At 33.1% G+C, this 26,546-nt stretch overlaps 2 protein-coding genes across 4 annotated transcripts; both read right to left on the reverse strand.

Moving 5' to 3' along the window:
- Window positions 1–227: 227 nt before the first annotated feature.
- Window positions 228–14,133, reverse strand: LOC142635846 (aminopeptidase M1-like). 3 transcript variants are annotated; one of them, XM_075809911.1, is made up of 20 exons: window positions 14,116–14,133; window positions 12,174–12,434; window positions 11,946–12,091; window positions 10,877–10,979; window positions 10,269–10,455; window positions 10,080–10,173; window positions 9,371–9,524; window positions 8,846–8,950; window positions 8,632–8,748; window positions 8,051–8,164; window positions 6,894–7,076; window positions 6,451–6,772; window positions 5,968–6,089; window positions 5,782–5,879; window positions 5,198–5,375; window positions 5,005–5,119; window positions 4,850–4,917; window positions 4,685–4,762; window positions 4,381–4,455; window positions 228–604 (listed from the first exon to the last, which is right to left on the reverse strand). In XM_075809911.1, exons 2-20 carry the CDS (start codon window positions 12,396–12,398, stop codon window positions 419–421), a joined length of 2,670 nt encoding a protein of 889 aa, XP_075666026.1. In that variant the 5' UTR covers window positions 12,399–12,434; window positions 14,116–14,133; the 3' UTR covers window positions 228–418. The 3 variants fall into 3 exon arrangements, with proteins under 3 accessions (XP_075666026.1, XP_075666025.1, XP_075666027.1); XM_075809910.1 differs by lacking the exon at window positions 14,116–14,133 and adding an exon at window positions 12,572–12,649; XM_075809912.1 differs by lacking the exon at window positions 14,116–14,133 and having other exon boundaries at window positions 12,329–12,554.
- Window positions 14,134–16,075: 1,942 nt separating this feature from the next.
- On the reverse strand, window positions 16,076–17,960 carry LOC142635847 (threonine synthase, chloroplastic-like). The gene has a single exon (XM_075809914.1). It carries the CDS (start codon window positions 17,903–17,905, stop codon window positions 16,310–16,312), a length of 1,596 nt encoding a protein of 531 aa, XP_075666029.1. The 5' UTR covers window positions 17,906–17,960; the 3' UTR covers window positions 16,076–16,309.
- Between the last annotated feature and the right edge of the window lie 8,586 nt (window positions 17,961–26,546).

Below are 26,546 nucleotides of genomic sequence, written 5' to 3' on the forward strand. Positions count from 1 at the left end.
TATCATTTCTCTTTAATTATTCTTAGGTGTGCAGCTAGTTATAACATACTTTTAGAGGGCATTGCAATTTTAGTTCATGCACATTGGATTAAGCCTCTAATAAACCATTGTCTGTCTGATCAATTAAGTTAACACTAGTTATGGCACATATAGATTGGTTGTGTGCTAGTGGATAGTAGGAATATTGAGAAGAATAAAGTTGAGAATATATTTAATTAGTTGATCGATTGGTCTGACTCAACTAAATTGAGTTCAGGATAATGATGCCAGGTTGCAACCAGTTCATGATATATTAAGTTGATTTCTTCAAATGTAACTTCTTACATATAGAACACAAGTTGCTGAACATGCAGTGTATGTAATTCATTATTCTTAACATAATTACATTCACAATATAGTTTTGGAAAAAAAATGAAGACTAGCATTTCATGAAAGGTAATTGTTTGACTAGGTCTTCTAGAGATTGCTCTCGCCTTATGTTGGCAACCCACCTCGCTTTGAGTCGGATTTGCTCAATACTTTGCTTCAAAATCATAGTAAAAGAAGGATGCATACGGCTAGCAAAAAATGCTTCTATCTCATCAGCCTTTTCATTGCTACAGAACTGCCAAATGACAAAATTCAATGAGTGAGCAATCTGTTTTTAGCATCACTAATGGATATCTGTACCACATATAATGATCTGGCATGCTATGATTGCTTTATAACAACTATTAAGTGAATCAAGTTCATAATTTTAAAAAATGAGTACACATATATTCATACCAATATTGTTTTGGCGATAATTAATCAATATCATCATTATTAAACGCAAGCTATCAAAAATCAATAAACAGAACAAAACCACTTTCAAGAGATGACTCACTTTTTTGACATAATTGAGAAGTTTGAGGCTGATTTTGTTGCCTATGATGAATCAATCAATTATATATATAAATATAAAAGCAAATAACTCATGCGAAAGAGCATAATGTTCTGTCATGTGGTGCATTTCTTGAATTTTTCTTTATTTAGACTTACACCTCAATAAAGATTGCATTTACATCATAATATTAGTACATTGAATTAGCTAATGGAGTAAATGCGACATTATATATATATATATATATATATATATATATATATATATATATATATATATATATATTGGGGAATTAGAGCAAGTTTGCCCCGTGGACTGTGATCCGAGAAAAGTATTCCTGAAAGCCTCCTCCACGGGACGAGCTTGGCCCATATGTAAATACAGGATAACCAGAACCCAATAGAGGAAAGACCATCTAGGCCCGTTACCTAGGTAATCTGTGGAACAAGTCTTCCCAAGGTAACGCAACCCATCCAAGAAGCTACTAGCTGATTTACCGAAGATACCGCTTTGGCTATTTTCCGGAGGAACACATAGAAGAAGACACAAAACCCAATATAACAGTCATTGCCACGTTAATGAGCTCTCCCTACCTAATGTCAACCCCATTAAATGTAGTATCACTGGCCTAAACAGTAAGAACACCCCAAAAGTCTGCCTTCATGACCAAAAAATGGTAGGGAGAGGGGTTTGATAGGACAAATATCTACCCAAATCTAGCTAAGGGAGGAACAGTTAGAAAGCGGAAAATGGGAGAATAAGAGAAGGAGGTCACCAACACAAAAGAGGACCTAGAAAAAACGGAGGGAGAACTAGAGAGAGAAAGAGAGAAAAGCTAGAGCTTGCATTTTTTCCTTAGAACCTCTGTGTGTACCTTAGGAAACAGATTTTTATCAATTAAAGAGTTTAGCTCATTTGTTTCTATCTCCAATCATCAATCTAATCTTCCCATTGTGGAATTTTATCCCTTAATAATTAGAAATTAATTGTGTTGGTTAGAAACTCATACGCTTTTAAGTATGTATTGTGTTTCTTATCCCCACACACGCGCACACACACACATATATATAACCAACACTTTAGTATTTATCTATGTAATTAAAAAATTACTTATATGATAAATAAATATTTTTTATTAATTATTTCAAGTGGTTCATTAATTATTTAAGTATAATAAAATTTTGATATTAGTTTTCTAAGATCTATATGTGAAAAAAAAATTTTGATTAGGTATTCTTGCATAAATTTAATTACTTTTGCAACAGTGGAAACAAAGTCCAACAAAAGAAAATAAAATAAAATTAATATCCCACAATCAAGAATGTAAAAACAATTTATATATATATATATATATGGAACCAAAATTGTAGTATTTCTATCTTAAAAGATTACTAATATGATAAATAAATATGTAATTCTATATTAATTATTTTAAGTGGTGCATTAATTAATTAAGTATTATGAAATTTTGATGTTAGTTTTCTAAGATTTATATGAAAACAATTGATTAGAAATATAGTATTCTTGCTAAAATATTCTTACTTTTGTAACGGGACAAACAAAGAAAAATAAATAAATTTAATAACACATGATCAAGAATGTAAAGAAAATTATTCAACGATATTTTTATTTTTATTTATCAAAATGGTATTTGCATTTTTTTTTTAGTATGCATGAATCAAGTCTATCTATATCAGTCACAACATAATGCGATTTTCAAAATTTTAAACACATATAGTATGAACAGATTAGTACATCAATCTTATTGTATTTCTATTTTGTCTATAAAATAGAACACTAAATATTACAATTTTTTAGAAGAAAATTATTGAAATATTGGAGGAAACTAACAAAATGCACCGCACATCGTACAGAAACTCGACTAGTTTATTTATAATAACACAACCAAACTTGTCAAGGTACTTTCTAAAGTAAGAAACTTGAGATGTGATATTTTTGAAAAAAATAATCTTAATTTTCATGTTACATTGAAGTCAAATTTTAAAGTTATTATAATACAATTTATAAGTTATCATGGGCAAAAATCCAAAACTAACCCTCTAAGTTTCAACTTTTTCATGCTGTTTAAACTCTTTTTTTAAAATTTTGTAATTAAAACAAAATAAAAAAAAAAACTATTATTAAAAAAAAAAAGACAAAAGAAAACAATGAAGGGAAACAAAAACAAAACATGAAAACCCAATGAATGTTGAATTTGTATGCCCTAACTGAGAAAATTGGGGAAAAAAGAGAGAAGGGGAAAGAGACAGAGATCTGCAGGAGGAGAAACGAGATTATTAATTTCAAGTAAACCCCATCTTTTTGAGGCTCCCATTTGATAGAATTATTCTGATATTGGCATAGCTTGTAACACTTTATTCCCTGTCATCCCTAGTAAAAAGGGTTTGTCGGAGTCCTTGAGGTATTGGCCGTGGCAGCTTTTCAAGCAGATAAGGTTGTTTTCTTCTACATACTCAATGGTCCAAAACACTTTATTTGAGGCATCGTTGCTCCTCTGTCATAGTTTTTCTTCGTCACTTTAGCCACTAGGTACTTGTTGAAGTGACTTCTCAATCTTACAACTATGGCGTTCTTGAAAAACTCCATGTTAATTGGGACTTTCTTGAAAGTTGAAATAGATGTTACAAAGAAGTGAAAGTGAATCTGATTGCTATTTTCAAAGCTTGAGGAAAGGTTTTAAAAAAAAAATTTACTTAAGTTTGAGATTAACGCACGGAGCTTGAATCAGTCTCCATACATATGTATATACATAAGTATTTTTTTTTTTTTCCATTTTTTGTTTATCCTTGTAAACCAATGTGAAATGATAACAAAGCTTTAGTATTTCTCTTTCCTCTCTCTTTTTCCCCCAATTCTCTCAGTTAGGGCATACAAATTCATCATTCATCGGGGTTTTTTGTTTTGTTTTCAGGGAAGGGGAACAATGTCGTTCCCCTTAATTGTTTTCTTTTGTATTTTTTTTAATTACAATTTTTATTTTGTTTAAATTAAGAAATTTATAAATAAAAAAAAATTAAAAAGAGCCTAAACAGTGTCGTTTTGGTTCACATAGCGGCACCACTTAACTGGAACTTAATGGAATACTGAATTGAAAAAAATTGAAACTTAGAAAACTGAAATGACAAAAGTTGAAACTTCAAAGGTCAGTATTGGATTTTGCTGTTATCATAATACACTTTATTCAAAAAACTGGTGGTGAATTTGGTTTATGTCTTGCCAATAAAATCAGGGTAAAGGAGGAAATTAAGTAACAAGGTGGCTAAGAACAACAAGTAATAAGGTGGTTAACTATCAAGCTTGATATGTCAAGTTTAATTTATCCAAAGTACTATTTGGGGAGGCCAAACTAATTGATAAATAATTGATGGAAATAACAAACTGGGTGGAGTTTCGTTGAACTAGCCAACCAATGTATCATAGCAACTGTATATTTGGGATAAAAAAAACTCAAGATACAAACATATAACATTGCTATTTAAAAAGGCTGAATTGATTACCAGAGGGAGAATCTTAGTAATGCAATAGTAGGTTAACATCGCACCATATTTGGCAAAGATCAAGTCCCAATTTTCCTGCATTTATCACCAAATATATAAGTCTCCGCAAATTTTAATTCAAGAAGAAAACTTCAAAATAGATGAAAACATTCGAAGTAAATAATTGCTTTTTATTTCCCAATCATAATACTTTCTGGACTATATACACAATTAGACATAATCCCAATTATTTCCTGAATCCCAAAATGATGGTAATAGTCAAAATTAAAACTCATCATGAAGATGTTGACAATGAACTGCATACCTTCAACCATCTCCATGCTACCTCACGGCCTTCTGAACTTATCATGAAAAGCACGTAAATACTATCTTGATCTCGAACCTAAAAGGATATTTAGATGAGCAACAATCAGACTGGCAAGGAAGACGAGGCTGTTAGAAACCATGATTTAATTGGCACAACGAATACCTCATCAGACAACATAAAATTTAGAACCTCGAGCAATATTTTTGGGTCTGGACAAGATGCAAGACAACCTGTGGATGAAAGAATGACATTAAATTTAAGTAGCTTTAACCCAAAAAGTGACACAGGATATTATTTCAAATGTTACTAAATCTCACGTAAAACCAACTCCTTCTCTTGCACAGTATCCGCTTCTCTATAGAGCTTCAGTAGGGACTCAAATCCATTCTTATCTGTGGTACTAGCATTTAACATTACAGCAATGTAAGCAGCCTGCAGAGCATACACCACTGTTGACGATAAAACTTGAAATGCCCCTGCAAATAAGGAAGTTATTCAAATATACATTACCTTTCTAGTGTCGGCTGACAGGAGATGAGTATTTCTATCATTCAGTAAAGACTGAAAGCGTTGGATTGCTTCCTTGTGAGTTTTATTATGGCCAAAAGTGGCCAAAGCCAGAAAGACTTCTCCTCTCAAGAGTTCGTTTAAATGACTCTCTCCGGATATTGATTGCCAACCTGATTTTCTGCATAAAGAAAAAAAAAATGATATTGAAGTGTATGAAGAAGTTTACTTCACTCTATAACTAAAACCAGTACGTATATAACAATAATTTGAAGATAATGCCAAGGAGGCTGCAACATTATAAAGATGAAGATATTCATTTAGAAAGATAGGTATCCATATGTTTGAAAAACAATTTAAATGTACAATTGCTAGATACTAAAGGATATCCTTGTGTTTTTTTTTTTTTTTTTTTTTTGTATTTTTGCCTACACCTCAGCCCCAACCAAGAAACTTGCACACTGATCAACAAGCTCATCTCCACTCAAAGTAAAAAATTGTGAAGAAGAGATTTCAATCAATATCCAGCAACCAGTGAGTTGGAATGCAGTCATTGACATAATAATATGTATGGTGATTGTTCTTACTCTGCAGAAAAGAGGAGAAGATCAATGAAAAATTGTTTCAACTCATTCACTACAGCTGGGATGGCATCACTAGCTATCTCCATAACTTTATAACACACCTGTTGCGTATATCACTTAAAAAAGTCAAGTTCTAGTAAATATCTGGGGTTGATAGTAACATTATCAAGATATAGAAGTTGTCCTTACATTAATGAGTTTCGATAACACAATGAAATCAAGCTCTTTTCTGTACACATCCATCAAAGAAAGCAATGATGACAGTGGTTGTTTGCAAGCCTCACAAAGAGCATATGTATCATCCAAAATGCCTGAAAATTGAGATGTAAAAGGAGTTTTATGCCATTTGACCATGAGTGCAGAACGTATAATGGCATAAATCAAGAAAAACCCCTAATGTAAGGAATTTATTACAGAGAGAGGATAGGCTTTTTGGTATTTATAAGGAATTAACATATAGAGACCAAATATGCAGTCTTAATTTTGCCAATTCATTTGCCAAACTCTAGTCACAACAATGCTTCCCCGCTGTGACACCTACCCTAGGAACTAAGCACCAAAGTCAGAAATCTAGTATACTTCACACCATGTGATCAATTTCCTATGAATACAGCCAGCCTAATACAACAACATATGATCAGTTATTAATTTATTGTTGGAAACAGCACACACCAAATTTATCCGGTGCTGACAAGCAATTTCTCTCTATGGCTTTCTTAAGTCGAGCTGCAAGCTTAGCTTCATAATTTACCCTGTAGAAACCACTCTGCTCAGTATTAACTTTGACCCAGAAATGGTCATCACATTTCTCTTTATTCTTTTCATTAACTGAGCTTGAGTTTTCATGGGGAGAATGAACCAGTTCAGATATATCCACTTTTCCAGATTTAGTTTCCAAAAGGAAAGTCTTGCATTTGTTATATGAACCAATTGATAAGGTTATTGGAACAATCCATAGTCCATCACCACCCAAACCAGATGATAGGAATTGCGACTGCAAATCTTAGAACTGTATCAGATTTCCACAACAACAAAGATGGTCATAGATAAAGATGAATAACTTGACCTCTAAGATTTTAAGAAATGCCTTTTTGCTTATTAATTAATAATAATACCTGTTCAAATTCCAAAATATTATCTTTGTATTTTACAGAGATAACAGGAAATCCTTTTTTCTTTGACCAAGCATCCATCATCGAATTGAGTTCAACACCAGAGTTCTCTGAAAGAACTCCCCATAAATCATCTGTCTTCGCATTTTTTCCAGCATATCTTTTTATGTACGAACTTAAGGATTTCTGGTTCAAATAAGATGTCAGAGAGTTATATATGTAATTTAGTCAAAGTTAATTTTCTATCCACTCATTACATAGTGAAATTTTGATCACATTCAAGAAGTGCGAATTAAATGTCTACAGGAATATAATTCAGGCCATTCCCTTCAGCCATTTTGTTCATAATTTGTGTGCATAACATGTTGACAAAAGAAAATTTTTCATGCTGAAATTTTTGTTATTAAGAACCTTAGGCCTTGTTTGGTACACCATTTCAAAAAAAACAAAACACATTTTTAAACAACATTACACGTATTTTCACACACTTTTTCACCCACACGTATTTCCACACATGTTTTCAAACAACAAAACACATGTTTTTAAGTGCATGTACCAAACAACCCCTTATTTTCCATGAAAATGTGATATTAAGGTCTACTGCACTGAGAAATGATACATTGTAGCGACCGAGATTAGTGGTATAGGTGATCAAAGAAAGCTTCCAATTTGACAAATATAAGCGACACAGAAAATATGTAGATTCTAAAAGAAGAACAGACACTGGAGCAAGAATTTCTACAAAAGAAAATACCTAGAAGGTGTTACTTGGCAAAAGCATCCTACACACTGGGTCAAAACCCAATCCACTCTTAATTTTTGAGCAAATGTGGTATCAATATATATTCTTTTAGCCCATTGAATAATTGAAGACTATAATGGCATTGTTAACCTAGAATATGATCAGAAATGAACATCAATTACATAACAGCCTTGACAATTATAAAGTGCCAAACCTGCTTAATAAATAAGAGAGCCATTAAAGCTTTATAAACATATGATATTAACTGATAAATGCCAAGCATTAGTTCTGTATAGATTTTCCAAGAATGGTTATGAAATATTGCATAGAAGGTTTTACTATGAAAATACAGAATCAATATTTGGTGCTCCATATAAAAATAACTTAACTATTTTAAGTCAAGCATGAACTATCCCACCTGAAATGTACCATCACCAAGATAACCCTGCAACATTCGAATAACAGCAGATCCCTTTTTGTAGCTGATAGAATCAAATATTTCCTCTATTGAACGAGCATGGTGTACCTCCACCTGCAAATATGCCAAATATCATGTGATGGACAGAGTTGAATTACATCTTAAAGTTATGCTTTATATAGAAAATTGCCTAAAAAAAATTTCTCAATTGAATTCATAATTGAGACTTATAACAATATAGTAAAATTAGTGCTTCAATCTTTGGAGTTGGATTATAGGATATTTCCCTGCACTGTCACCTCACTCCTACTAGGTAGTGCTCCACACACTCTGATGACAGATGCACATGCATGTGAACACACACACACACACACACTAGGTTGACTTTGTGTCAATAAATTTACTTTGATGATGTTCATTGCGGTGCTTGAATCCCAAAAAACATGCCATTTTAGGAAGTAGTTTGCCAATTAAAAAAAGATTGTTGATTTAATCACTTGATTCACTAACAAGATAAATAATATAACATGCGTAGGTGATGTGCTATTTGCAACTTTTAACACAAGCATTCACTTTCTTACCTCAATAGGATGCGATTGTTCCAATGCATCCATACGCAGGCCATCATTTGTTTTTAGAAGAAATTGAGTCCATATTTTCCACTCAGGAAACATGATGTCAGTGGCCATATAACTTACCTGGAAATTTAAGATCAAATAGAGATTTAAAAAAGAAAATGAATGTATTGAAATAGCCAGCAAGTGGAAGCAGTAATGTAAGATGACTCAATTTTACCCATGTTGCAAATCCCTCATTAAGCCATAAATGACTCCACCATTCCATTGTTACCAGATTGCCAAACCATTGATGGGCTACTTCATGTGATACAGTAATTGTGAGCTGACACAACCAGAATATGATTTAAAGAACTATACAACTATTTAGGATAGAAGAATACTTATTTCAAAGTGATAATGATCTCCATTGAAATTGATCTGTTATTTGTTCCAGATTTTTCTTATTGATAGCACTATATAATAAACCATTTAATGAATTGACTGCATCAAGTTATTATCAATAGTTGTCAGTTATTCTAAAATAAGGTTTTTTGGGGAAATAAAAAAGAATACTACATTTCCCTATTACGCGTTTTGATTTATAAAAAGGGAACATAGAAAGAGTAAAACAACAAGTGTCTTGAAATTGCATTTCATGATAAGCAGGAGCTGCTAGGCCTCAAAGCAGATTGATTATTTTTTGGTGGCATCATAATGCAAAAGTGAAAAATGAAATGTAAATTCTGTTAGATATGTAACTTACAAACTGCTTCCTGTCTGCTGGAGAAAGTAAATCATCGTAAAGTAGCACATTTTCACGGTATGTGATCAAACCATAATTCTCCATAGCCGCATCAGAAAATTCAGGGACAGCAACCATATCAAGTTTTGGAAGTGGGTAAGGAGTTGAGAAGTACCTGGATGAAGTTGTTAGAGTTACTTCCAGCTATTAGCATGTTATTTTACATTAGCATAAAGGTATTCTTGTAATCATTGCATAAAATCTAACATAAATATGTGCTGAGGTGACTGAATGCTTAGGAAAGCCTTGGACATTTTCTCAAGCCTCTCTCTCTCTCTCTCCATCCTTCTTTTCTCCTCTTCTCTCTTTTAACCTTATACCTCATATTTACAACTCAACTAGGTTTTAAAGTCAGGTTTCAGAGAAACTAACTTGTTCCTTTAATCTTTACCAATCAATTGAAAGGAAAGAAGGAAATTTTAAAAATAAAAATAATAATTCATTCTGTTCTTTGGAAGGTCAAACAAGAATGTACTGAAAAGTTCACCTTCCCCTGTTCATAACTATAGACCAAACTCTATGTACTGGCACAGTGTCCCTCATTTGTTACTTTTTTAAAAATCATGTCATGGCGGATAAATTTGAATTTATTGATCTATGTAAAGACAAGATTGAGGAGTGTAAAGTTCAAAAACTCCTCACAGCCAAGAGAAAAGATCGTGGGAGTTACCTAGTAAATATGTCAAGCGCCTTAACAGCAACATCTAAAGCAAACTTCCCATTATCACACTTTCCAACAGGACAATATACACGAACCTTGGTTCCTGCATGTACAGTGCAATACTCTACATAAACTTGAAAGGAAAAAAGAAGAGAGAAATAAAAAGTAAATAAAGAAGCATCGGCCTTATATGCATACCATCAGCTGTGGTTTCTTCAATATGATCAAATACACCAACAACAACAGCCACCAAATAAGTTGACATAATTGGAGATTCTTCAAAATAAACAGTCTTGATATTTTCATTGAGCTTTTCATCAGTAATTGGCATATTGGACAATGCTGTCAATTCTGATGGCACGTCTATTGTGATCTTGAAGGTGGCCTGTAAAGAATGTATTAGTAATGCCTGAGCAGCAGTAAATTAAAGAGAAAAAATGGAATTTCAAGAATAATTTAAACCACATAAGAACAGTATTAGTTAACTCTAATCAGATATTTGTGGCCACTTACACCTGATATTCATTAACATTGACTAAAAAAAACACAAATACATGTATACCATGTTGCCTATTTGTTTCATTTAAGCTTTTCACAAAAACAAATCTATGGTTATATCATTTATAATCTGTTTACATGATTAAAAGTTCTATTTTACCTGTTCTTTCATACAAGCATGTAAAAGTCACTACTTTTAAAAAAGGGGGCGCAAGTAAATGTCACTTAAGGTAAATTGATTCCAAGCTCTGAATAAGTGAGAGAGTGAGTTATTTCTAGGGCAAAGGGAAATTCTTAATTATGCATACCTTAAGAGCAGGTTCATCCCAGCAAGGAAAGCACCGCCTGGCATCCACTGCTTGAAACTGAGTAACTGCCATATTCTTCTTCACTCCTCCATCCACATAAGTACTGTCAAAATAAAAGGGTTAATGCCCAAGACAAATACCTGTCTGTTGCATAGTTGTTTCAAGTTCTGCCTCATTAGTGGGATTATTATGTACTTGATCATTCTCAATAGTAACTAAAAATTCAAAAAATTTCATTTGCTCTTTCTTTTCTATGGTTTCTTCCCCTACTTGTTGGGGAGATAACATCTTCGGAAAACCTAGTTGAATAGTCAATATAACGTACAAGAACACCAATTGACCCAAAAGTTTAAGCTAATGGATCAGTTTGGACACAATTATGTTATATTAACTACCCATTTTTATTGTATGTGTCCATGTGGGACTCCATTACTTAGCTAACCAAACCACTCACACGTCAATATTCCAACAGGTATAGTGGAGAATGTTGATCAACAAATAATGTTTTATGTGGTCAAGGGAAACACGTCCGATGCAGAACACATGTTCCAAAACATTACATACTCGATAGACCCTCACAAATATACTCTACACAAACACAAAATAAATAAATAAAAACTCTCCCAATGGTAACTTTGCACCTGACCCCTCCCGCTCAACAGACTGATCGTTGACTAATTATTGATCAACCGGTGTTGATTGATTACTTTATTTTTTCCCAAATGACCTATTTTGCTCAAATTTGTTTGCTTTCCACAAAATTTTCACAAAGATTCCAAATTTGGATTTAACATTTCCATTTGAAGCTCCTATATGGTCCAAAAAATATAAAATGTTTTTCCATTTTCAGAAATGAAAGTTTTTGTTTTCATAATTATTTGGAATTACATGAAATTTCTTATGATATTCTATGCAAGCCAAAAACAACATAAAATTTTTCTGACAATTTGCAGAATTGCAACCAAAATAGAAGATGGGCAAGTTTTCCACAAGAGTTATTCTCCAAAAAAAAAATCCATGGAAACAATTATGGTAAAAAAGAACTAAAAAGAACAAGAAAAGGAGCTACCATCTATAGAGTCCCTTCAATTGCTGGTTAAGGGCCCCAGAAAAATCAATCCCCAAAACTCCATCACCAGGACTAAGAATTTCATCAAAGACCAGCACTAGTATCTCATCATCACCATCCAAAACAACATCACACGGCTGATATGTCTTCAAAAGCCAAGAAAAAACAGCATTAGAAAAACACCCGTAACTAGTAGACTCAATGAGGGAACAAGAGTTATGTACTTACTTCGAAGTTAGATTTTGTGAACCAAACTTTATGAACATCAAGTTCTAGAGCATTTAGGACGAGATACTTAGTGTGTTCAAGGATGTTAAGGTTAACTTGTACTGTACCAGAAAAAGTGCATGCTGTGAGATCAAGTTTGAGATAAAGATCATAACTTGTTGGGATTGCCAATTTGGGTAGCCTTGTTTGGCCTTTGAATTGCTCTACACTTTGTTTCAACTCCATTTTCCTCCGGAAAAGACCTCCACCTCTGATTTCTCTCTGTGAATTTCTTGGTACGTAAGTATATAGCTTTGTGAATTAGTACTATGATTTTTAAGTTTGCAGAGAATTAGAGAAAGAGAGAAAATTATTTAAGAAAATATTTGGGGCTTTTAGAAAGGCTTTCTTGTGCTTACATTCATTGACCGTTATGAAGTGGCAGCTGCCTTTGCTTTACGGTTTTGGTTTTAGTGGCAAAGTTTCCACGCACAAAAGCTTAAACAAAATTAAGCTTATTCAAAGTTCAAACACATTTTTATTAGTTCATAAGGATGGGGATGCGACAGTGTTTAATCTTATTTCTGTGGAATTTTGTGAAGCACTTGAACATTGAAAATATAAGTGAAAATTATTTGTGTTAGCCGAGGGTCCGATAGAGGTGAATGGTTGAGAAGAAAAATAATTTTGTTCCATATATTCCGTCAATTGCAATATATCATATATCTTCTTCTTTTCTTTATGAACTTTAATTAATAACAAAGAACTTTGATTACCAAAATTCTGAAATGGGTAAATAGCTATTTAACTTCTATGTGATTGTATGTTTTTTTTTTGTAAATAGCTATTTAAATTCTGAAATATGTGACAATGTTTTTTTTTTTGTTTTTCTCTCCCTCATTGGAAAGGTCCCTATTGATTAAGGAAGGTGATGGTGCCACATAACAATCTAATCTTGCCTATATCAAGAAATGAGAAAAGTCAGAAATGGAAGAGAACTACTTTCAATTGTGTGTGCGTGTCTTTTGTTTTTGGGTAGTTTTTATAGGCTCAATCTTTGTCCAATGAACCAAAAAGAAAGTGTTCGTGTCATTAGTGCTCTAAGTTATTGCAATTTGCAAAGCTGGCTAAATCTTTCAATGACTAGAGACTCTAGACCAAGTTCATTGAATTGACATCAACAGGTTGAAAAGTCTACATTAGTGGGCTGGTGGGGTTGAGGGGTGGGGTTTAAATTTACAATTTCTAAACCAGGTCAGACCCATATCCAAAGCTACCTGAATCCTTAAGTAAAAGATCAGCCTATTTGGCCGCACAATTAAGACCAGGGAACATCTATGTCAAAATAGTATCTTTACTCTCACAGCAGCTTGAAGCATTGTCAAACACTCGTGAAGAATAACTGTAAGAAATCACAACATTTTTGGGGGCTTCCTTTTATTTATTTTTTTGGCTTTTTTGGGGTAGGGGAGGGGGGCCAATCAAATCTGCAATGGAGGAACTAGGGATGGGGTAGGTGCCATCGAGATAGAAGCCCCCATCTCAACATTTAGTCTTGATGCCAAGCACCATACAGATTGATAATTCATAGTTTTAATTAAACGCTTTGCAACTCTCAGGTCGTGAATGCCAAGTAAAGGAATGGTTGGGGGTCATCAAGAGCATGGAGGAGATACACTTTCCTGAGTTCATCATGAAGTTTACTCAAGGAATTAACAAAACAACCCAGCAGAGCATAACATATAGTATACTATTTTGCAATTTACAGTTTGTGCTTCCTAAAATTAATCCAAACATGACCTAAGAGTTTATTGGTTTCTTCTAAATCTAAATACATCAATTCACAGTAATGATAATTTTGAATCCATTTTCTGCAAGTCAAGATCAGTTACTTAAACTCCCAGCAAAGTCTGATGCCAAATTCTATGCCCATTATAGTTACTCCTATGTAAATTTAACATACCTGTTAATCAGAACAACACTAAACCATCTTCTCCCATGGATGAAATAATCATATACCTGCCAATTTCAGACAGCCTCACTCATGCTGAGAGATATTCCAATCTCCAGAAGACAGTAACTTTTGTAGATTTGGAATTCAATACTCGATACAACCTACAACCACTGTAGGCTTCCCTCCAAGAGAAATAAATTGCATTCAGAATAAAGAAGAATAACTCAGAATCACCATGCAATCAGCAGAAACGTGAGAAACTGAATGATTGCTAGAATTGTTATAAATTAGCACATTTGGGGTGCATGGGCTGAAAACAATGAAGGAGACCATAAAATGATGTGACCATGATCAAGTTAAGAACTACTTCCCCTAAAACTTCTTAAATAGTCCTTTAAATGCAGGCATCAATTACTCTGTGTTAAATATTGCTTCAATTACTCTTAGTGTAAAATATTGCTTCAACAGCAAAGTCCAAAATAAAATGATTTCATGAAGGGATATACAAATTCAATATCACAGCCTGTCAAAGTCACTCCTTAATGCAGTTCTATATATTCAGAAACTTTTTTTAAAATTTTAATTCAAATCAATAAAATGAATGCTAGAGAAAACATAGAAATTACTAGTTTAATTAGGTAAATGCTGAAAATTAAGAAATAAAACAAGTCAACAAATGAAACATAAATATGACTCCAACACAGTAGCATATAGAACACAAGAAATGAGTAAACAGAAATGTTGTTGAATTCAAATTACAAGGAATTTGTCCAAAATTTGGCTATACTGCCTTACAAGTTACAAGTGAACTCCTTTCCTATCAAAGCTTACAAAGGAGTATAACAGTTCCTCATCTTAAGCATTTCCTTGTCCTACACTCAACAATCCAACAATAAGAAGCAAAACAAAAATTGAAATAATAGAAGGGATACACTTTCCTGATTTCATCATGAATTTTACTCAAGGAATTAACAAAACAATCAATCATAATAGATACTATTTTTCCATTTACAGTTTGTGCTTGCTAAAATTAATCAAAACATGACCTAAGAGTTTTTTGGTTTCTTCCGAATCTAAATACATCAATTCACAGCAATGATAATTCTGAATCCATTTTCTGCAAGTCAAGATCACATACCACCATACCTGCAGATCATTTGTATTTTTAAACTCTCAGCAAAGTCTGATGCCAAATTCCATGCCCACTATAGTTTCCTCATATGTAAATTTAACATACCTGTTATCAGAACAGCACTAAACCATCTTCTCACGTGAAGGGAATAATCATATACCTGCCAATTTCAGACAGCCTCACTCATGCTGAGAGGTATTTTTTTTTTTTTGATAAGTCATGCTGAGAGGTATTTCAATCTCCAAAAGACAGTAACTTTTGCAGATTTGGAAGTCAATACCCGATACTTTCTAGTTTCTACAGCCACTGTAGGCTTCCCACCAAGATAAATATATTGTATTCAGAATGAAGAAAATAACTCAGAATCACCATGCAATCGGGCAGAAAGGTGAGAAACTGAATGATTGCTAGAATTGTTATCAATTAACCCATTTGAGGTGTGTGGGCTGAAAATAATGAAGGAGAACATAACATGATGTGACCATGATCATAGAAGTTAAGAACTACTTCCCCTAAAACTTCTAAGATAGACCTTTAAATGCACGCATCAATTACTCTTAGTGTAAAATATTGCTCCAACAGCAAAGTACAAAATAAAATGATTTCGCAAAGGGATGTACAAATTCAATATCACAGCTTGTCAAAGTCACACTCCTGCAGTTCTATATATTCAGAAACCTTTTTTAGTTCAAATCAATGAATTGAAAGCTAGAGAGAAAGCATAGAAATTACTAGATGAACTACATAAATTCTGAAAATTACGAAATAAAACAAGCAAGTCCACAGACGAAACATAAATATAACCCCAACACAGAGCAGCATACAGAAAACAAGAAATGAGTAAACAGAAATGTCGTCGAATTCAAATTACAAGGAATTTGTCCAAAATTTGGCTGTGCTGCCTTACAAGTTACAACTAAACTCCTTTCCTATCAAAGCTTACATAAGAATATAACAGTTACTCATCTTAAACATTTCCTTGACCTACATCGAACAACAAGAAGCAAAACAAAAATAACAAACACCAAAGCCAACCAACCCAAATAACAATGCTCAACAATCAATCATGCCCTAGTGATTCGGCGACTTACTCAACAAATACCTCTGCAACACATCCATAACTGAAGCAAAATCCGCCTTGACATGAACCGGCGGATTAGCAAACCGGCACGCCATATCCTTAATCTCCTTAGAATGATAATCAATCTTAGATTGAGTAAACTTCAACCCATGTGCAGTGCTCACCACCACTGTCCGATCCGTCTTCCCAATCACCCCACTCTTCCTCAACTTAATCAATGCAGTCAACGCAACACCCGTATGGGGGCATATAAACATCCCAGTTGAATCTGCCTCCGCCATAGCGTCCATCAACTCCTCCTCAGTTGCCTCCTCAACAATCCCATTAGAATTCTTCAGGGCATACACTGCTCTATCAATCGAGACCGGATCACCTATCTGAATAGCGGATGCAAACGTGGCATTCGCCTTTACAGCCTTGAAATCCTTCCACCCTGACTTGTAATGCAAGTAAAGCGGGTTTGCATTGGCAGCCTGAGCACAAACTAACCTAGGAATCCTATCCACAAGGCCTAATTCTTTACACATATGGAAACCTTTATAAAAAGCATATATATTCCCAAGATTCCCACCCGGAACTATAACCCAATCAGGCACTTGCCAATCAAATTGTTGCAAAATCTCAATAGCAGCAGTTTTCTGACCCTCTAATCTCAAACTATTCAATGAATTAGCTAAGTAAATGGGCAATTCAGAGGTTACCTCACGGATGAGATGCATACATCCATCGAAATCAGTGTCGAGGCTCAACACGAAAGCGCCATTGGCAATGGGCTGAACCAACTGGGCAATGGAGATTCTATTAGCAGGCAAGAAAACAATGGAGGGAATCCCAGCAGAGGCACAATAAGCCGAAAGCGCGGCCGAGGTGTCTCCGGTGCTGGCACAGCCAACCCCAACAACAGGACGGTTCATTTTTCGAAGCCGATTCACTTGACTCACCAAAACAGTCATACCCAAATCCTTGAAACTCCCAGTATGGCTAATCCCACAGTGTTTAACCCACAAATCATTCATGCCCAGAAACTGTTTGCCATAACGCTCAGCCCAGAAAAGGTTAGAGTTTCCCTCGAAAGCCGACACGATATCGGCGTCGTCGATCTCCGGGAGGACCCATTCTTTCTTGGACCAGACGCCGGAGCCGTACGGCCACGTGGTCTTGCCGACGCGGGAATCGAAGAGGTCGCGCCAGTACTTGCCGTCGTAGGTTTTCAAGGCGGCGATATCGTGCTCGACGTCGAGCAGCCCGCCGGATCGAGAGCGGTACACGATCTCGTCGAGGGAGTAGGACTCGTCGGAGGTTTGGTGAGATGGGTCTGGGTTGAAAGGGACGTACTTGGCGGAGAAGAGGTGGGAGTACGTTGGGTTGTTGCGGCGAGCCTCGTCGCGGATGTTTTCGTCGAGTGGGCGGCGGGGTTTGGATACTGAGATGGGTTTTGGCTGTTGTTGTGATGGTTGAGGAGATGGGTTTGTGGAGGCTTTGATGAAATGGGGTTTTGGGAAATGGGGTTTTGGAGATGGGGTTTTGGGTTTGATGGAGAAGATGGAGGAGGTAGATGATGAAGAAGAAGAACAAGAATAAGCCATTATTATGGAAAATGGGTTTTGTTTGTGTTTTTTGTTTGTGTGTTGTTAATGAGAGATGGGTTGTTGCATATAATGCATTTATATATGGAAAGTTGGAGGGTTTTTTAGGGATGTGGGGAGTCGACTGTGAATAATTGTCAATTAGCTGATATGAGACCGAGACTTTAAAGATTCTCCCCCCAAAAAAAAAATCAAAAATTAATAAATATATTTTCAGAAAGGAAAAAACAAAGAAAGAAAAAGAATTTTGTTGTAAGTGAAAATAATTTTTCTCATTTTCTTGTATATAGTAGACGAGTAGTAGTAGTAGGGGAAAAAATTAAAATATAAAAAGGGGTTAAAGGAAAATTATCTCTTAACTTTCAAATAAACTTGTTTTCAGATGAAAACAACTCTATCTTAAGTGAAACTAAATAAGAAAAACAACTCTATTTCAAATATCAAGTAAACTAAATAAGAAAAGTTAATATATTATTTTTTAACTCATTTTAAAGTTACTACCAAACATAAAAAAATAAAATAATTTGTTAGAAAATGTTTTTTGAAAAATGATTAATTTTTTTAGAAAATGTTAATATTGATACAAACAGAGAGTTAACTTTTAATAATTTTGTGGATATTAAAAATAAATTGAAAGTTTTGAATGGAAAAATATAATCTATATATTATTAATTTACTTATGACATCTCATATTTAAAATTAGCACCTATATTTCTTTGTATATATAGTAGTGTACATATGGCACCTCATTTGTAAAAGACACCTCTATTTTAAATCAATTGGAAATATTTTATTTAACAGTTCAGTATTTTTTTTATTTTAACTTAACTGTGTACATGATACTGCATCACATCAAATGTATGTTTAAATTTAATTTGAACCATAAAATGAATTATGAATTTATTTTAAATGGAAAGGATATATGTCTCGTGTGACTAAGATTTTGGAATACAATCATTTCTATTTCAAGTCTTCTCTATTTCATTCATTATATGATTAAGAGGGCGTTTGGATTGCGCAAACGCATGTCCACATCTAAGTTTTTTTTTTTTTTTTACGCGCATCTGTCACTGTTCATTGGCCATGAACAGTGATTTTAGGCCAATGAACAGTAATTTTTGGCATGAGCAGTATTTTTTACACATTTAAAAATTATTTTGCTACAGTGTTTTCAGTTTTCAACAATAAGTTCTATCCAAACAGACCCTAAGATTAGATATAAATTGTGATATTTTGAATTATTTGAATTTGATTAGATTGGATTGGTTTCTCAACAAAAAAAAAATTAGATTAAATTGTTAAAATGTGTGTTATGCAAACTTGTGTTCAATCTCATATCATATACATTACTAGGTACATCTTGGATTTATAAGTTCCTTTTGGAGTGTAAACATATACGTAGCTAACACCATCCTCATGTTGCTAAAGTTTAATTTGAACTATGAAATAGATCCATTTCAGTATAATCATTTTCCTAAGAGTCTAAAATTTTTAAAATAATAGAGTCTAAAATTTTTTTAAATAATTTGAGCTTGACTATCATTAATAAATGGGATCTCAAAAAAAAAGTACAAATGCCGTAAAATCTAAAGAACTAGTTTAATAATGAATTTTTTTGTTATTTTAAGAAATATTTTTATAGGTTTTCACTTTTCACTGAGATATATCAGATAATAATTTTATAAGAAATCTTTATGGATTTACTTTTGGTTTTGTTTTTAGTGCCCAAAAGTGCACACACTGACACACCGTGGTAGGGAATTTGGATAAGAACGGTGGGAGAGCATGTGAGAAGAATTAAAAAATATATATATATTTGATTACCAAAATTTTGTAATAGATAAATAGTTGTGTTACCTTTTACGTAGTTGGTTTTTTTTTTTTTTTTTGGGACCTTTACATTTTACATAATTGTTAGTGTAGCTTCCCACACCCAATCATCCGACTGGAATGGCCCAATGATCCACAAAGAAAGTGTGAATTGGTCCTTAGGTCCGTTTGGATAGAGCTTATTACTGAAAATTGAAAACTGAAAATTGAAAACACTGTAGCAAAATAATTTTTAAATGTGTGAATAGTACCGTGGGACCCATTTTTAATAAAAAAAAATTCTGTAAAGTGAAGTTTGTGGGTCCCAGGAACAGTACACGGGACCCACAAATGTGCTGAAAGTCAGCAAAATGCGGCTACTGTTCATGCACAGTAACATGAACAGTAGCCTTGTCCCCCCTGACCCGTGCTGCTGCAGCAGAAGAAGAAGAAAAAAAAAAAAACAAAACAAAACAAAAAACTCAAACGCAGACGCAGAAGAAACTGTATCCAAACTCAGCCTTAGTTTCCTTTAGGATTTTATAAGGAAACCTTTTTTTTAATTTTTTAGAAGATTTATAAAGAAACTTAATATAATGGAATGAGTAAATTATAAAGAAATTTAATAAAATGAAATAAACATAAAGAATTGAATGAAATACAATGGAATGGAATGAAATAGAGCAGAATGAATGAAATTAAACTAACATCTTTAGAAGTTCTAAAAGAAAAATAGTAGAAACAAAATTGAATGTATATAACTTTATTTGTAAGTTAAAAAATATATATATACATATATATATATATATAAATTGTTTTATAACAACATATCTATTATACCTATTCTCAGCAAAAAAATTATACCTATTCTTTTACAAAAAGAACAAACTAGTTGAGCATGATCAAGACTTCTGTGATTTCAATTTTGCAAAGCTGGTTAAATCTTTTAAGGCCAAGTTTAAATATAAATATATCAGTGGGGTTTTTTTTTTTTTTTAGGGGGGGGGGGGGGGGGGGACGCGTTTATCTGAAGAAAGTATACGGTATAGTTGTATACCCACCTTAGGGTCATATCATGGGTTTAAATTTACAATTTCTGAACGAGGTCAAACCTATGTACAAAGCCACCTGAATCCAAATGTGAATATCAGCATTTTTAGCCAACATATTTCAAGGGAAGCTTAATTAAGATTAGAAATGGTAAAATTTAGGTGTAGTTCTTTCGGTGAAATACATTAGATTATTTGATTAAATTTAAATACATTTAAAAATAATAATAATTGTGTTTATGTTTCATTAATCAATACAATCATGTATTTTTTTCTCAAAAAAAAAAAATACAATCATGTATTTAAATTAATTTATAATTAAAGACTTGTATCATTTTTTTGGGTAATAAAAAAACTATATCAAAATTTTACCCACAAAGGAATATCAATATCAAAACACTCTCAAAGCCACTTGAAGAATGTCATTAATCACTCTTGAAAAATGATAACGGTGAGAAATCACAAGATTTCTACCAATTTCATTAGCCGTGATGCTAGTCTTTTGGCTCATTTACAAGTTCTTAGAGCATCCACATTCATTTATCCTAATTCTATCATATTTTACCATTCAAAAAGCTACTTTATCAATTATACAATACAATTTTACAATACCTTAACATCCAATATTTTATTTTACCATACTACACATTAAAATAATATAAAAATAATAGTATAAAATATTTCTCAATTCTCTAAATTCTCTCTCTGATCTTTATATCTCTTACTCTGTCAACCTTCTTTCAGTTACACCACCACCATCATCCACCTTCTCTCAGTCACACCACCACCACCATCCACCATACACCTTCTCAATCACACCACCCACTTCTGCTAAGCAAAATCCAAAAACTAGAAACCAAAAATCATTCACAAACCAGAAACCATCGTTCTAAATCTAAATCAAAACCGAAAACCCACTACCGACCCACGCCGCCGTTGCACCACTAACCCACGCCCACATCAGTCACAAACCCACCACCGCCAGAAACCCACACAACTTGCCGATCTCCATCGGTGAAAACCCAAATCACTCACCAATCTTTGATCTTCGATCCAAATCAAAACAAAAAACCCATGCCGCCGCTGCACCACCTGACCCATGCCCACATCAGTCACAAACCCACCACTGCCAGAAACCCACTCCTACACAAATCACAACCCACCTGACCCACACAAACCACGCGACCCAACCGCCGCTGGGTAGCTCAATTTTGTTGAAGCTTGAAGGAAGTAGATTCGCGCGCTGGGAAGCTTGAAGGAGGTTGATTTTGTCGGTTTGAAGAGAGAGGGTCATCTACACATGCAAGAACGTCGGTTTGAAGAGGGTCATCGGAGCACCAATGCCTCGTCGGTTGAGTGAATCGGTAAAGGGATTGGAGCACCGATACCTCGTCGGAATCACTATCAGAGAGAAAGAGTCATCGGCAAGAGAGAAGCATCTAACTTATCGGAGAGAGAGGGGCATCGGAGAGAGAGGGGCATCGGAGAGAGTCTTGGGTCTGAAGAGAGTAGAGAGCAATTGAGAAAGAGAGAAGGAAGAGAGAGAAAATAGGAGAAATAATGAGAGAGGAGAGAGAAATTCGCGAGTAAATAAACAGGAGGAGAGAGCATTAAAAAATTATTTTTTTTATCCTATTTAGCTACAGTACCATCTTATATTTACGATGGTACTGTAGCTATATAGCAAAAAATATTTGGCCTTTTCCAATTTGCCATTTTCATTGCTGAGCAGTTTTTTAGTCTAAATGCCAAATGCACCTTACATTTGGCATAGACCACACTCACTGCTGATGCTCTTACATAGTTACACACAATGTTGTATAAATCTCTCGTGGAGATGATGCTTCCAAGGGCGAAATAGATGTATAATTCATAGTTTTAATTAAATGTAATTATGACGTTAAGTTGAAAAAATAATTAAGAGTCTTGTAATTCAGTGACATTATTCAATCTTCTTTATAAGAAAAAGTCACTTGTAATCAAATAAGAGATCTGGGGTTCTATCTATCTCTGCCTACACTAAAAATCAATTAGTGTATTGGTTTGATAATAAAGAGCAATTATCAAGAGCAAACATTATAAGTTAAAACTTTCTCTCTCAAAAAAAAAAAAGATCCAACAATGTTTATTGAATCAAGAGTATGGAAGTGATATGCTTTCCTATATTAAAGGTATATATAATATATGGTAGTAAATTTTATTTTTTCATATCCAACAATGCTTATTGAACCACACCAAGGATCCCAATCAGGTAGGAGGGTGGCGAACAAGCTGAAATTCACCAAGTCAAAACCTACAAGAATTGAACAACCTCTAAGTTCTAATTTTCGGACCAGCAAGTGGAGTTGATAAAGGCACTTCGAAGGTTAAATCAATAGAATGAACTTTATTGGAAAACCGCAAAGTAATGAAGTTCATAGTCTTTAGGATCCATTTGGTATTATTGTTTAAACGACAGTTTTTGTTGTTTAAACACCACAGCACTTATTTTTATAATATTTTTTTACCTACACGTATTTTTATAATATTTAAACAATGTTACTAAAAATCTCTTAGGCCAAATTTTTTCATAGAAGTGTTGAAGTGAGGTTGCCACATGGAAGCGGGTTTGAGTCAAACTTTTGTGGGCTAGATGTTGGCCTTGGTGCTTGTTTAGGGGCCCATTAGGCTTGGGCTTTGCAACTGTAAAGTCATGTGTATTGGAGGAGATACCTCAAATCCAATTTATTATGTAGTACACGTTATGTCCCATTTTGAAAAATTGTTATCAATGTTTATTCTTTTTTTTGATAAGTTATCAATGTTTATTTTAAGTATTCGTTTGGAATAGTTTAAATTCATTGGTTTATTTTACTTCAAAATAAATTGGATATAAGTATATATGCGTTTTGAAAAACATGAGACATTAAAAAGTTGTGTGTATATGTACACAAGGAAAAGTGAATGAAATTTTATTATAAAGACATATCGTAAATTCCACTAAAACCCATTGTATTTTTCACAGACTATTACAATAAGTTATATCCATTTGAAACCTCTTGCCATCAAAGTAATCTCAAACAGAGGAAAGGAGAAACTAAAAAAGGGTTAAATTTTGGAGCTAAGTAGGAATTTTATGCACGTTCAAGAGGCAAAGGTTTTTTTTTTTTTTGGAAAGGAAGAGCCAAAGGTTAGAAATAGATTATAATATCGAGTTGAGTATTTGCTCGGCATGTAAATTTTTATTCAAAAGTTGGCAAAATTTCGTGAATGTTAAGCAAGTTTGCTGGGAAAACTTTTTATTTTCGCTTTCCAAATTAGTTTCGTGCACACAAGCTTAAGGCTTAATTTCATTTGTAATCTAACCCACTAAGAACGAGAAAAAAAAAAAAAAATCATTTTGGAATCCAATTTATTTCCCCCCCAAACAAGGCATAAAATATTGCTGTGAGGAAACTAAAAGACGTAAATAACCTTCGCTGGCACATTGTCTCTCCGATGAGATCTATGTCTGACCGATTGGATTTCGGGCCAGTTTTGGAAATCCGGCGGAATGGCAATATGGCATCAAAATTTCCTCCAAGGACAATATTCCTTTGAATTTCGTTCCCAGCCAAGTTGAAAATTAAAAAATGAAGAAATAAAATATAGCAAAAGCCAGCAAAGATGGACAAATAGGCATATAGCCCTTTGTCTTGTCGTGAAAGGTTTTGAAATTCATGCCATACAAAATATGAAATTATTAACCATGATATCACTCTGTAATTACTAATTACAGTTCTGAATTCTGAAATCTATATATTAAAAAAATCAATTTCCACCTTTTTTATGGGTAGTTCATAATTCTCCCACAAAATTATAAATTGAACAATGTCTTTTAAATTGTTGAAAATGAGCAAATACCCCTACTATTAGTTAAACGATTAATACATAACATAATTATTTGTTTCATGGAATATTCTACAATTAAATTTAAAAAAAATATGCTCTTGAGGGGGAATTGCAAATGAGGTAATAGTTAAGACTTTAATAGGTGCAAATGAACCAACATATAAAAGGGGAAAATATAATTTACCGTATATTTAATATGTTTAAATACTATTGCTCAGTTTGTTTCAGCATCAATGTTTTTTGAAAAATGGTTCATTTTCCAAATAAAATTTTTTAGAAAACTATATCATTTTTCAGTGTTTGGTAACGATCTTGTAAATAAGCTTGAGAATATTTTCTAGTGATTGGTATGCAAATTCTTATTTTTATTTTTTATCTTTCTTGTGTAATTTAAAACGTGTGTATTATGTAAACCAACTAATGTAATCAATATAAATAATAATAAAAAACCAAGAATGAATTTGGTTTTCATACCAAAATTTTGACAATAGATACAATCAAAATTAGTTATCAAATTTTCATGATCTCTATCACTCATCTTGCTCATATATATGAACAAGAACGTCCACACACACACAGACACACACACACATATATATATCAACCATTTGTCTATATACATAAAATTGACAGAGGAATACATCTTTAATAAGTACAAATAACAATAACTTTTAATTGTCTAAACTTTTAATTGTCTACTCTTTTTGTTGGTACACTAATTGTCTACTATGGTCAACCACAAGTCTTTTATTTACTCAAAATTATGTATTTATATAATGTATCTACATAATATATCATCACTACATAGTATCTACATAATGTATCTGTCAACAAAAAAGATTATTCTATGTAAAAGCAATTTAGAGCCATATAGGTACTATGTTTAAAATTTTTGTCTTTTACTTCATTCATTCATTCATTCTTTCTTCTTTTTTATTTTTTTAGTACTTTTATGTGCAAAAAAAAAAAACCTCTACCTGGAATCCATCAAACCAAAAATTTATTAGAAAAAAAATAAAATTAAGTTTGAAATTCAAAGTAAAGAATTAGGATTTTGGTAGAAATGAATGAAATAATTATCGTTGCAAATATGTTATCTTTTGCAAGTTGGTAGAGAGAAATGAAATAATTACTGAGCAATGAGGGAAAAAAATCTAATTAGAGAACTGTGTTATAAAGGGGAAGAGAAATATGGAGAGAGAGAGAGAGAGAGAGATAGAGAGAGAGAGAGAGATCTATGGAAGAGGAGAGACTAGAGTTAGTGACAGTGAGGGTATGAGGAAAGAAAAAGAAAAGAGAAGAGAGAAAGGTGAGAGAGCGTACCGTGAGAGAGAAATTGTTTTCCAATTTTTTTTTTTGAAAACAACCTATAAAAAATAAGCCTTATTTTTATTAGAATTTTCCATTGACTAAAGATAGTTTTCTGTTAACTAGTTTTTTTTGTGCTACCAAACACTGGAAAACGTGAAAAACTATCTTTACAGAAAGTTTTCCAACAAAACAAACAGAGCGTATAAGAATTTATTATAATACTTGTTATATTTACACCCATCATTAGAATCTTGTCTTATTATATTTTTTTTAGGGTAAAACTTAAGAATAGTATTTAGGTGTTGTTCCTTAGATTCTTCTTGTTAGTATTGTATCTAAATATTGTCATTTTCTTTAAATAATACAATTAATTACTTCATAAACAATTACAATCATAATAAATATATATTAATAAGTATCATACTTATCAACTTTCATATTTAAAAAAATAATAATAAAACATAGAGAATATTGTATTTATGGTGAACTTTTCTGTATATTGTATAAGTTACTAACTATTCATCAATACTTTCCCCACAAAAAAAAAAAAAAAAAAAAATCTATTCATCAATAATTAGCAATATTATTTTTGACTAGTTAGT

This window comes from Castanea sativa, chromosome 5 (assembly GCF_040712315.1).
Source record: "Castanea sativa cultivar Marrone di Chiusa Pesio chromosome 5, ASM4071231v1".
NCBI classification, from domain to species: Eukaryota; Viridiplantae; Streptophyta; class Magnoliopsida; order Fagales; family Fagaceae; genus Castanea; species Castanea sativa.